Source organism: Channa argus, chromosome 11, assembly GCF_033026475.1.
Source record: "Channa argus isolate prfri chromosome 11, Channa argus male v1.0, whole genome shotgun sequence".
NCBI classification, from domain to species: domain Eukaryota; kingdom Metazoa; phylum Chordata; class Actinopteri; order Anabantiformes; family Channidae; genus Channa; species Channa argus.
In genome coordinates this window covers 24,960,184-24,974,081 of record NC_090207.1, presented here as the reverse complement: position 1 = coordinate 24,974,081, position 13,898 = coordinate 24,960,184, and the positions used below count along the sequence as shown (strand labels likewise).

Here is a 13,898-nt window from a genome sequence, read left to right as displayed (position 1 = left end):
TGCCCTGTGGACAGATTCTCCCAACTGAGCTGTGGTTCTCTGCAGCTCATCCTATTCAGGGTCATGGGAGCTGCAGCCAATCCCGGCTGTCATTGGTTGAGAGGCACAGGAAACCCTGGAAAGGTCTCCAGTCTATTCACCAGACGAACAGCCATTCACACTCACATTCACACCTACAGAGCGTTGCAAAAATATTCCTACCCCTTAAAATGTTCCACATTTTGTCACGTTACAACCCCAAATGTAAATGTTTTCAAGTCTTGACACGGATTCTCAGTTGGATTTAGATCTGGACTTTGACTGGGCCAGTCTAGCACATGGATTTACTGTGATCTAACCCATTCCATTGTAGCTCTGGCTGTATGTTTAGGGACATTGTTCTGCTGGAAGGTGAACCTCCTCGCCAGTCTCGAGTCTCAACAGGAAAACTCTAACAGGTTTTCTTCTAAAATTGCCCTGTATTTGGCTACATCTGGCTTCCCATCAACTCTGACCAGCTCCCCTGTTCCCTGCTGAAGAAAAGCATTCGCACGACATGATGCTGCCACCGCCATGTTTCACGGTGGGGATGGTGTGTTCAGGGTTTTGTGCAGTGTTAGGATTCAGCCACACATAGCGTTTTTCTGTTAGGCCAAGATGTTCAATATTTGTCTCATGTGACCAGAGCACCTTCTTCCTCATGTTTGCTGTGTCGCCCACATGGCTTGTGGGAACTTCTTATGGCTTTCTTTCAACAATGTCTTTCTTCTTGCCACTCTTCCATAAAGGCCAGATTTGTGGAGAGCACAACTAACAGTTGTCCTGTGGACAGATTCTCCCACCTGAGCTGTGGATCTCTGCAGCTCCCCCAGAGTTACCATGAGCCTCTTGGCTGCTTCTCTGGTTAATGCTCTCCTTATTCTGCCTGTCAGCTTGTCTTGGTAGGTTTGCAGTTGTGCCATACGCTTTCTATTTTCGGATGATGGATTGTACAGTGCTCCGTGAGATGTTCAAAAGGTTGGGATGCTTTTTTATAACTTAACCCTACTTTATACTACTCCACAACTTTATCCCTGAGCTGTCTGGTGTGTTTATTGGACTTGATTCTGTTTGTTCACTAATGTTCTAAATACTGAGATTTAATTACACGCAGGTGGACTCTATTTACTAATTAGGTGACTTCTGAAGGCAATTGGTTCTACTGGATTTGTGTTGGTCTATCACATAAAATCTCAATAAATACATGTAAGTTTGTGGTTGTAACGTGAGAAAATGTACAAAGGTTCAAGCGATGTGAATATTTTTGTAAGGCACTGTATGGGCACAGTTGGTCAAGGTTTGAACCAAGAACCTTCTAACTGTGAGGCGGCAGCACTAACCACTCCCCCACTGGGCGGCCCAACATTGTTCATGTCATGTTATTGAAATTTAATTTTCTATGCAGGTTTTCCTCAGACGTCAGAATGGTAAACTGGAGTTTTTCCGCAACTGGAAGAATTATACCGCTGGCTTTGGTGAAATCAACGATGAATTCTGGCTGGGTAATTTCTAGCAAACAACATATTTAATGTTTAGCTATTAAAAAGCTACTAATCTTATTTATAAAGACATATCCAAAGTTATTCAATAGTCCCACTGATTACAAAAAATATCTCTGTGTAATTTAAAATCCTCCAGTTCTTAACCTTAAAATATTATTTAGCCTTGATAGTCAAATGCATTTCATTGTTTGTGATAATACTGTCTATACCATAGTATTGAGGCCGTCATTGTAAGAGCTGTCCATCACTGCTTTCCGTCCTGCATATAAATACACTGTATATATAATCTCCTTTCTGACTCAGGTCTGTCCAACCTGCACAAGATCACAGCTGCGGGTCAGTACGAGCTGCGAGTTGACCTGTCAGACAAGGGAGAAACAGCCTATGCTCAGTACGACAAGTTTTCTGTCTCTGAACCTCGAACCCGCTACAAAGTCCACGTAGGAGGATACAGTGGAACAGCAGGTAAAGCTGCTTTCTGTAGCCTGCAGCAAAACATGTCCACAATGCTTTAGTCGCTCTCTGAAAACTCAGAATACTTTTCAGCCCCCAGTACATTGGTTGCTGAAGACATTCTGTAAATAAAGCTTGAAAATCTGCTCACAAATATATAGTTTCATGCATTTATGTTTTCTGACAGTTTATTTTCCCAAACAGCTCAAACATCACTCAAACAAGACAAATTCAGTACATTTGTCTCAGGGGCACACTGATACATTTTCAGCAGCAGGATATTTTAAGTAGGATTATATAAAATTAAAGTTTGTGTGTAATCATGCTCATAAAAGAACATGTCACCCAATGGATCACTTATTTGTTGTTGGACAGAATAGCAAAGGATACACAAGACTGTTTTATCTGAAAATATAAAAAGAATAAAACAGCATGTGACTGTGGCACAGGAAGATAAAGCAGTTGCCACCAATCAAACCATTTTGATGTAATTTTGCATGAATTATTGTATGAATTATTGCCTCCATTTGCCTTTGTATCTGCGTAGGTGACTCTATGACCTACCACCATGGACGTCCATTCTCCACCTATGACCACGACAATGACATCGCTGTCACCAACTGTGCCCTGTCCTATAAGGGAGCCTTCTGGTATAAAAACTGCCATCGTGTCAACCTCATGGGACGATACGGAGACAACAGTCACAGCAAGGTACAGTACAGTATGGCTGCATACAGCAGATTTTATTGTGCATACAGTAGAAGATGATTCATAAATGAGTCCTGGAGATGCTTAGTTAGGTCATTTAGGATCTTTAAAGGAGTCCCATAAATTTCAGTACAGCTGTGTCTCAAGGGTTTTCAGGGATTTCTAATGCGTTTTAATTGGCCTTGGATGAGGATCCTTGGGTCCTGAAGAAGGTTTAAAGTATTTAAAGAGGCTCCATTAGTTTCTCTTTGCCTAAGCTGAGTGTATCTACAGGCATACACACAAAAGTTATGATGTCACTGTATGAAGATGTAATACAACCCTTTCATTTACCTATTACTTGGATGCCTAAAACCTTGCGATAGATAATGTGTATTTGCATTTGAATGATGCTTAATTCTAGTGCCATTGTCGACCATGTTAACTGATACCAAAAAGTAGGTGAATGTGTGCTGCCACTCTATATAACTCTCGGCTCTATCAGGGAGAAAAATCTGGTGCTGAGCTATGAGTGAGTGGCTGTGGCTGTGAGGCAGTGGGAGAGTGAGTTGCCCACCAGTCACAGGGTTGGTGGTTTAAACCCCAGCTCCTCCAGTTCACATGCTTAAGTTACTTTGAGCAAGATCCTGAATCCCAAATTGTTACTGTTGTCTATACACTATACTGCTTTCTGTTCCTGACTTTTTCCCTTTAGCTCCCCTTAGACTTTTCTCTTGAGTTTACCATAAGCAAGACCTTTAAAAACACTGGTTTGTAACATACAGTTGAGATTGGAAGTTTACCTATTTTTAATTTAGATCATGTGTTGATGTCAGGAAACCTCAGCTAAATTAAACCTTGTGCACCAAATTCTTGGGTTTATTACCTACTAAAGATCATTCTGCCTCAGCAAAACAACAGTTCAAAGAAACCCCTTAACATCCATGGTGATAAACGTGTGGTCACAGCTGTATTCAGTAGTTTCCAGAAGTATCCAGTGTTTTGTCTGGTGATAGGGTTGCTTTGGATTTAATGTGAATTTGTAACAGGAACTTGGCTAAAAAGAAGTCTACCTCTTGTTCAGTGTCTGTTTTCACTGACATCAGATTATCTACCTCCTCTTTCTTAGGGTGTGAACTGGTTCCACTGGAAAGGCCACGAGCACTCCATTGAGTTTGCTGAGATGAAGATCAGACCTTCCAACTTCAGAAACCTGGAGGGGAGAAGGAAACGATCATAAATGATTCGGAAAGCCCCATCAGCCTCCACCACCACCACCAACAACAACAACAACAACAGCAACACTGCTACTACTCTGTCTGGACTCCTTATAGACCACCTCCACTCCCACACCCACCCACCCAGCAGCAACCAAAGCCACTGCCAAGAGCCCTGCTGCCTTCATGCAAAAACCATTGTACCTTCCGCTGTCCCGTTTGCTCACAGACGAGCCTTGACTCCACCCTCACCTCTTCTTCCTCTGTGATGTGGTCTTGGAAATGCTGCCAGTGCTGAAATTACCGTGCATGTTAAAAACTGGACTTCTATCAAGCCCATACAGATTCTACTCACGCACCAAAGAGAGCAAAAACGACTCCATCTCACCCGATTCTGATCTTTTCTCTTGTGTTGCAGAATTTGTGGGGAAGCGTGAGTGCAGCTCGGGCATTTTGTTGTGAACTGTAATAGATACAGTTCCCTAATAACACATCCAAGCCACGTGTGGCGTTTTACAAAAAGGACAGTCTGTTTATAGCAGTCTTGTTTATGTGGTCTTGTTTAGGTTCATGGTCTCTTCACTAAAACTGATAATACATTGGGAATTCAACAGGATTATTATAGAAATTCTATTCCTTGTACAGTACTGTACATGTATACATTTGATTTAAACATTTGAAAAGGGATAATGCTCAGATGGCACTGGTCAGCTGTCAGATATCTCAATTGAACTTGCCATTCGTTTGTCTTTGTGTGATTTCACTTGTCTCTGTGTCACTTTATCCTCCCCAGCTTCCCTAATCTCCATCAACAATAGCCAACATCTTAAGTGAGATAGATGGAATGAAAAGAGAAAAAAAAAAATCTATGGAAAAGTATTTTACCAGCCACAGCCCACGTCCTTGTAGATGGCAGTGTTTCTAATCATTATGTGAGCCCCTGAAGGCATTATGCTACAGCCATGGTATTGTGTTTTTAAGAAGTACAGACAAAAGAAAAGCTAAAGTGTTTGGATTTTTTGGTTTCCCTCAGCAATCCCAAGCAGGAACTTGAAACTATCGATTCAATTTGAAAGGAAAAAGCAGTGATTACATATAATACCTTTTTTTTGCAATATGTGAATACATGTGAAACAACAGAATGTCATGTTATTGACATAAAAGATGTTAATGCTTGAAATATAAAAAAAATACAAATTCCAATTGAATTCCAGTTGATATAGTAAGGTCTCTTAAAATAATGTTCGGCCAGGCCAAAAGCAGAGAATTAGTCACTGTTTCTACACCCTGACCCCTGTCCCCTGCTACAACAGGACACTAAACCACTGACCTTCTAAAGAATGCCTGTGTAAATTATGTTGGATTTTATTGTTTTGTTTGTTTATAACTGGGTGTCCAAAAGGTGTTTCTCTGTAAACTGAATTACAATAAAACAGTTTGTTTAAAAATATGTTCAAGAGCTTCAATATTTTTATGTCTCTGATAAAGAACATTTATAGCAAAAGGGGGGAAAAAACATAGCAACATAAAAAACATTCAAGCATTATGGTACTATCAAGACTGCATGCAATCTGCATTTTAATTTCTGCTAGAGCAAAAGCAAAAAAAAAAAAAAACATAAAAAACATGTAAAGCATATAAAACATAAAATAACATAACATAAAAAACTTAATGATCACTTTAAAATGCTTTTCCAAACAGAAAGGTCTTTAACTGTTTTTTGAAACAGTCTGTGGTGCCCTCAGGTTCTCAAACAGAGCCTTCCAGAGCCATGGAGCAGCTGCTCAGAAAGCTTGATCCCCCATTGTGTGGAGTTTGGTTCTGGAGGGGTAGAGGCGATAAGTGTTGGTGGAACGAAGGTGTCTTGTTGTAGATTGTGATGTGAGGAGATCTTTCAGATATTGTGGGCCATTTCCATGGATGCACTGGTCGGTAAGTAGACAGAGTTGGAATTCAATGCGAACGTGGATGGGGAGCCAGTGAAGTGTCCAGGGGAACAGGAGTTCAGGATATTATGTATAACTATTTTTGAAATGGCCTTAGTTTTCAAGTCTGTCAGGTCTGAAAATCAATGACTAAAATATAACTGTCAGTGTGTAAGAAATAGCTATAATCCAATAAGTCTAACAGAGGCCTAGTATTATTTACATTTTGTCCATTGTTCAGGAATCCAGATTGTGTTTTATTAACTAGAGTTTAGATGTTTGACTCTGTTGGCAAGACAGTGAAATCGTTGTTAAGGTCTGTTATATGGTGCCCGTTATCGATACAGAGAATATGAGTTTTATTTATTTTTTTAATGAACGTAATGGTGCCCTAAGTCATTGATGGACATCAAATTCTCTTGGACTATCCTCAAGCCAACAGGTCTGAAAACTCACCTTGGAGTCAGTGTAGAATTCTAAGCTTAAAGTTGGCTGTGTCACCAGATATGCTTTTTTACATCTCAAATATTACCTCAAATAAGGCCATTTCTGTCCCTGAGCCACAGGGGAAGACAGGTGCACAGTTTTATATCCGGCAGACTGAACTCTTTCTGGTCGACCCCAATATAGCTCACAGACCAGTTACAATTGATTCAGAACTCTGCTGCTCCTAACAAGGGGCAGAAGGACACACATTACACCTGGTTGCCTGTCAGATTCTGTTTTAATTTTAAAATTCTTTCACTTGTTTTTAAAGCATTTCATGGTCTTGCACCAGGCTACCTGTCTGACATGATTCCTGTGTATGAACCAACCAGCCTGTTCGCTCAAATCCACTGGCACGAGTCTTTTAATTGTTCTAAAGTGTAGGACAAAACCTTTTTGTGAGGCAGTTTTTAGTGTTTCTGCTCTGCCTGAGGATCTCAGAAAGCCATCTTTTTATTGAGACATTGTATGTGCACTATTCATTATATATGAATTTATTGTATATGTATGTATGCACATATAGATGTAGATGTATGTATGTACATACATCTATATGTGCACGCATACATGTGTGTATTTTCTGTTTTTACTTTCAAATGGATGAAGTTTTTAAAGGTCTCATGAGACCAAAACCACTCTTTTGCCTTTTCTTCTAGTTTTTAATCTAAAATTAATGCATATTCGTTTTAATGCTTTTTATGCATCAGAATCTTTATTTTTTTGCCTGTGTATTAGTTTTAGCGTTTTATAGTCTCATGCTGTAGTTTTATGTCTTATTGCTCTTATTTAGTGCCTTGTTATCGACTTCTATGTCTTCTTTTGTTTTTGATATTCTTTGCGTGCATTATCACTGTTTTTATGTTTTACAGGGGACCCACGTATTTGTTATGCACTTTCATCAACTTTTCAATCATCTTAAAAGTACTTTGAATTGCATCTGTACAAAGGTGCTGAATAAATAAAGTTTGATTTGATATCATTTGAAAAGGCGTGATTACGCCAACGCAAAAGGCTTAATGGAATTCCTCAGTGATGCCATAATTCAGCACTCCATAGTTTGAATAACTTGTTCAGGGTTAATGTAATAATCACACCATACTCTCTCATCACCATTAAGACTTTTACAGTGAATAACTGAGTCCAGGAAGAAGACTGATCACAGTTACTGGATAGTCAGCCGTCAGGTCCTCGCGGTCTTTGGCCGATGTTCATTTCCTGGTTCGCCCGGCTGGGCGTGGCCACAGATCTCCGAACAGATATGAGGGGACTTTCGTGTTTATGTAGGACATGTAAGACATGATTGAAGCTCTGTGTGCGCCGAGTCACTTCGGCAAAAATAAAGACTGGCGTTAGGGACAATGAGGACAACTTTTACCTGTAGATTAGTGAAGTTATTCGCAGTTATTTCCGCGCTCGTGCTGTCTGCCCATATTTTAGTGAGTACGCTGAGTAAACACGTACCAAAGCCATATCCCGTTCCCGTTGAGGATTACAGGGTCCTGTCGCCTCAAACGTACCACTATGTTCTGAACCAGCCGACTGCCTGCAGGGACAGAAGCCCCTTGCTGGTTTTTATGGTCCCAGTTGCTCCTCACCAAGCTGAAGCAAGGGAGGCCATCAGGGCAACATGGGGTGCTCCAAATGAGGACACCCTCACTCTGTTCTATGCGGGGCTCCCTGAGGAGGGGTCCGGCGTCCAGGACAAGCTGGAGGACGAGAACAGAAAACATGCAGACATCATCCAGATGAGCTTTCAGGACACTTACCAAAATCTGACCATCAAGACCATGATGATTATGAACTGGTTGGCCACTTACTGCCCAAACGCCAACTACTTCATGAAAGTGGATGCTGACATTTTTGTAAATGTGCTCTACCTCATCAGGTGGCTCAGGAGCTCCCCACAACAGGGTTTCATCACGGGATCAGTGATAACTGATGGCAGACCCAGGAGGGAAAGTAACAGTAAATGGTATCTGTCAGAGGAGGTGTACCCTGAGGACAGCTTCCCCCCGTATGTGTCAGGAGCTGGGTACGTCCTCTCTGCAGACCTGGCCGGCAGGATTTCCTGGGCATCCAGGTTTGTCCGGATGATCCCCATGGAGGACGTGTATGTGGGGTTGTGCCTGCGTGTGCTGGGGGTCCGGCCGGTGTACTCCTACAGCCTGCCCACCTTCAGGAACCTGTTTGAAATAAGAAAGGTGGAGTACAACAGGTGCAGCTTTGCCAGGTGTCTCATTGTGAATGGGTTTAAGCCCTCTAAGCTGCTGCACGTTTGGACGGACTTCTCCAAAGGTCACACTAGCTGCTGACAAAGTTCAGAGACCAGTTTCAAAATAATGAGATAGTGTGTAAGTAAGGTGCTGTAAAGGAAAGTGAGCCATTACACACACCACCACTGAGGGGCTTTCTGCCCTGGGGGGGGTTCTCTCTCACACCTAACTGTGTGAGAGAGAACATTTTCATTAAAGATATTTGGACATCAGTGGAAAAGCACTAGTATAAATAATTAAATGACTGACTGCCTTTTACCTGTTTCATCGCTCTCAGTAGATGCAACTATTAAAATATTAGTAAGACTTGTGTTTATCCTCTGTTGAACAGTCCAAATATCTCTGATGAAAAAGTCCATATCCTAAAAAAAGGAAATTCATTTAACCTTTTCGTTAAAACGTTTTTAAAACTAAATTCTGGATAGTTAACAAATACTAGTTACCTATTCAAAAGAGTGAAAAATTATACTATCATGCCTACGTCTTGCAAATAATAGACATGCAATCTGTTTCATGTGGCTGCTAGTACTACTACTACTTCGGTTTAAGGCTACTACTGGTCTAAGTCAGTTCTCAAGTAAAAATCGTGAAAACACAATGCTGTACCTTCTTGAATTAAATGAGTTGATCCTTTTAGAATATTCCCAATTTAATCTTTTTGTATTTTCGTCTGGTGAAATAAAACAAGCAAGATGTTATTTTGGAGGTTGTAATTGGTATTGTGGACATATTTCTGTCACACAAACTAAATAATTAACTAAATAAAATCTATAATTTAAATTAAGGCAGAAGCTTGCAGTTATAAGCGACAAACTGACAATAGTTTTTTTACACATAGGTCACTAAACGTTGTAAGTTAAACAAGCTCTACAACCGATCAATTGGTTTGGTCGTGTAGCAAGAACATATACAGTACATATACTGAAGACATGCTGGCTGTAGTTTTTTTTAAAGATGACAATATGATGATATGCAAATGATATGCTGCCTTTTTATTTTTAGGTTAAGATTTTCAATTTTTATTTATTAAAGACATTTGACAAAGTAATAAAAACAAAAACATTTTTTTCTATTTTCTTCTATTTCCAGGATATTTCTTTTTTTAATTTACCTTTAAAAATGTACTCAGGCCAGTAATCAATATTAAAGTAGCTGCAGAGATGCAAAACTCTTTTAGCCGTTTACTGTAGGCATCTTCATCCAAAGTGCTGGAATAGTCACATCATTTTAAGATCCTCAGAATTAGCAATTGACCAAAGACTACTTAAAAGTAGACTCATTGTACTGATTGTGCCTAAGAACAATAATGTGTTGTAGTAATATATCTCCACCACCTGGTGGCAGTATGTGACAGGAGCATTACATTTAGTAGAAACTTTTAAGTACAAAGAGTGGCCTTTACTGTTTGTTCCTAAATAAACGCCTGTATTACTGCACAGTGAAGCTCGGGCTAAAGCTATGCAGTAATAAGCCATTAACGATTACTTAAGTGTTTGTCAGTGAGCCCGTTCGTTATTTGTTTGCTTAGTTTATTGTAATTCATTTTCAGAGTCTTGTACTTCTTCTCATTGTTGTTCCTTTGCCTTAACTGAGAGTTGAATGTGTTGTTCTGTAACAAATGTTTCTAACCTAAATAAATGAAATTATTGGACAAATATTAAAGGTGTTTCTTGTATTTAAGTTTTTTTTTTTTTTTTTTGGTGTTTAACTTACTGTAGCGATGGATAAGAATCATCCTTTGGAAGTCTTCACTTTTTACTTTGTATAATATTGAATTGTGGGCAATATAATAAACTGCAGCTTAGGTCTTTTACCAGTTACAGAATTTAGTCTGATGGCTAAAAATCTTAGTATTAGTCTCATCGGACCTTTAAAAACTTCATCCATTTGAAATCAGTTTCCACTACATTCCTTCTGACAAAGTTTTGCCACTAAACCAAGCAGAGCTTTATGGGCAAAGGCCAAGAAAGACCCAGTTGCTGACAAAAAGACAAATACAAAGGAATGACTGATCTTAGCCAAAGAGAACTTGGACAAACCACAATCCACCTGGGAAAAAGTTCTGTGGACAGAAGAATCAAAAATTTAGTTTTTTTGGCAAAGCCCACCAACGATGCAATGAAGTATATAAGGACAATAACACCCTAACAGTTAAGTGGAGGATCAATATTGCTGTGGGGCCGCTTTGCTGTGTCTGGTACTGGAGGCCTTGACCATATCATCAGCGAAGAGATTTTTTTACCCACGATAAGAAAATTTGGTTTGAGTCGAAGATCATGGGTCCTCCAGCAAGACAACGACTCAAAGCACAGGTCTAAAAGCACACAGGAATGGTTGAAAAGGAAAAAAATGTTGTTGTTTTTTTTAAATAAATGGTCGGCAATGAGTCCAGATCTCAATCCCAATGAAACAGTTGAGAAATGCAAGAAGCTTATAGATGGCCACAAGAAACATTCGGAGGCTGTCATTGCTGTCAAAGGGTGTGCAACCAAATATTGAGAAGCGGTGGCTTCATTACTGTCCATGCCATTGTTTCTGTTTCTTCTTTGTTTCTGAAGATACTTTTCAGTTTATGCAAAAAATAAAGGGGTTGCCAATAATTGTGTGCAGGACTGTATTAGAAAACAAATGAGAGAAACCGAGATTTCAATGTCATCCCATAGACCTGTAAAACCACCCTCGATAAGATAGATGAAACAAGGGGCGATTAGAAAGACTGGCTTAAAAAAGCATCGCAACGGCGAGTGCAACAAAATAGTCATGAGAAAGAAATTGAATGCAACAGACAGGATGGTACAGCCAACAGCATAAACAACATGCAAAGCACAGCAAAGTAGCTAAACGTGAGATTCTGCTTCCATGGAAGTCCTGATGCATCCACAGGCAGGATGATGGTAGAAGGTAATAACATTAGATGCTGTGTAATGAGCAGTCTGCTGGCTCACTACTGCTGCAGGGCTGGCGAGCGGCTCCTGCTTTATGATTCACCAGTGAGACGGAGCGTCAGCAGATGGCAGTTGCTGGTGTCTTTAATCAGAGGGAGGAGAAGACAGATACTGTGTTGTGTCAAGTGTTTGGCCATTTATCAAAAATCTGATTTTCCTGAGAAGTATGAGGCTGTTTAACTGCTTAATGCTTTGCTACATTCTTCCGTTTCAACTTATGTGTACAGTTTGATGCAGGATTTAAGAGAATGTGGGTTAATCTGAGATTTTTGCTGCTATCTGCTGCAGATGGGAGCAGTGAGACGGAATAAAAACTGTCAATTGTGGACTGTAAAACCAAACCTGTGAGAACTGCTGAAACACCAAGGGGAACTGTGAGCCGGACTATCATTTCCCAGTAGGTTTGTCACTATACAAACAACACCTTTTGATATTACTAAATATGTCCATTGTTTATATAAAAAATATCTTAAGACCTGTAGAAACCCTGGAGCAGGAGTAATAACTGAAGTTTTACCAGGTTGATTTATTTGCTTTCTTTAATTTCTTCATTGAAGGGAACACTTTACTTTTACTTCATTGCATACATATTTTTATATACTGTTATAGCTTAAATCTGTTACATGTTGTGTTTTTCACGCCATTGTGACTGAGCTTAACCCTGTATCCCTGTTTCACCAAAAGCTGGAAGCAAACGTAATCTTAATACAACCCTTTGATCTTCCATAAAGATGAGGAACCTATTAGCGGAAACTGAAGAGTTCAAGTTAATCAGAGTTTTTCAGTATTTGACCATAGGTCAGTCTCTAATGATTCTGATCCTACATTTCCCATAATGCAACTCAGTACATAACTTGATTAGGTACATTTTAATTAGGTCTTTGCTATTGTTCCCCAAATTTGCACCAAAGGTTTTTGTCATAAATCCATACAGTGGGAGTTTAAAAGGTCCTGAAAGGGTTCAAACTCTTCAAATATATCATATGTGAATAAATGACTCAGTAGAAAACAGCATAAAGCATGAAAAATCTAAATATCACTACCTACAAAGTACCTCATCATGCCTCTTCTTTCTCTTTATGGTGCAATCTCTCCAAAGTCATAATGTCAAAAATGTCCCTTTTCTATTTAGAATTCTGACATTTTACATTTTTATTCCTCAGGAAAAACAATCGAAAGCAATTATCATGTATAATTATGTTTGTGAAAAACTGGATCCATTTGCCTCTTATGGCCTCTAAAACAAGTCATTCATTTCTTGAACTGCTCACAGGCTATAACTTGTGGGCTACATGAACCTCCAGCTCATCAGCTTAAGTTAGTCTGTGTTGTTGTGCCCCTCTTCCCATCTCACCATGTAACACGTTCCCTCATTTTTCATTTGTCTGTTATTTGTGTGCCTTCTGTTCGAGCCTATTCATTTCCCACAATGACAGAGTGGGAGTTTATGCTCTGGGCCAGAGCTCTTCATTGTTCAAAACACTCCCACCTCTGTGCTGTATCTAGATACTTCTGCTCAGCACAAACAGCTTTTAAAGGAGACTTTATTTTATTTCAAATAGTAGTTACAAAGCCCAGTAATGGTATTGTGCACATTTTCCTAAGGTGGGAGCCTAAAGAGGTCCTGGAAGGGTTAACATAGCAATTGCTATCAATTCATTAATACTTTTATAACAGTATAAGCATAGATATGTCATAAAACATACAAAAATAATTGATCAACAATGAATGAAGAACTTTCCCAATCAACACTGTTTTCACTGTTTTTTTTTTTGTTTTTTTTTTGTTTCAGTTGAACTATACTGTATAAATGCCATATACAGTATGTAAAAGTCTTCCTGGCTTAAATAATAAAGTGCAATTCTCATCACCTGTACTATTGAACTAAAACTAAACAGTACGTTTAATAGTATAAACGTAGTACAAGATCACAGATATGCAGTTTCTCAGCAGCATTGGCTGAGATTTAAGGATGTTTTCCAATATTCAAATTATTAATAGTAGATATATTTCAGTGTACACTGTAAAAAAAAAACAACGGTGTGATTTACATTTACTGTTGCAAAGATGAATTCAATCCAACAGGGTCCTGAAGGAAGATGCAAACATAAATTAAAACAGATTATTACACATAAGGTCTTGGTAAAAGGATGTGGATAGTTCTTATTTGTAATATTTGGAATGTTAATATTTGTTTTTCTACTCACTGGTAAATGTGTGAAGACTGTAAATATTTGCACTCTGTTGTTTGATGTGGGAATTAATCAATGAATGTCTTTAAAAGTCTCTTTCAGCCTTTCCCCTGATTCATGTTCTATTAACCTTTAATAATATAATTTGTATATTATAATGTTACACACTTACAAGTATAAAAGTGTTTATACCAAGAATG

General features: G+C 39.1%; 2 protein-coding genes across 4 annotated transcripts in view; both read left to right on the top strand.

The window, feature by feature from the left end:
- Positions 1-5,327, top strand: part of tncb (tenascin Cb) — a 46,733-nt gene extending 41,406 nt beyond the window's left edge. For all 3 annotated transcript variants that reach the window (XM_067521397.1, XM_067521396.1, XM_067521398.1), the window contains 4 exons: positions 1,424-1,520; positions 1,824-1,985; positions 2,521-2,684; positions 3,790-5,327. In XM_067521397.1, the coding sequence (XP_067377498.1) occupies positions 1,424-1,520; positions 1,824-1,985; positions 2,521-2,684; positions 3,790-3,900 (534 nt within the window). In that variant the 3' untranslated portion in view covers positions 3,901-5,327. The remainder of the gene's footprint in view (positions 1-1,423; positions 1,521-1,823; positions 1,986-2,520; positions 2,685-3,789) is intronic.
- Positions 5,328-7,495: 2,168 nt separating this feature from the next.
- On the top strand, positions 7,496-10,223 carry b3galt8 (beta-1,3-galactosyltransferase 8). The gene has a single exon (XM_067521399.1). The coding sequence runs from the start codon at positions 7,647-7,649 to the stop codon at positions 8,598-8,600; it is 954 nt and encodes a 317-aa protein (XP_067377500.1). The 5' UTR covers positions 7,496-7,646; the 3' UTR covers positions 8,601-10,223.
- The last annotated feature ends 3,675 nt before the right edge of the window (positions 10,224-13,898 follow it).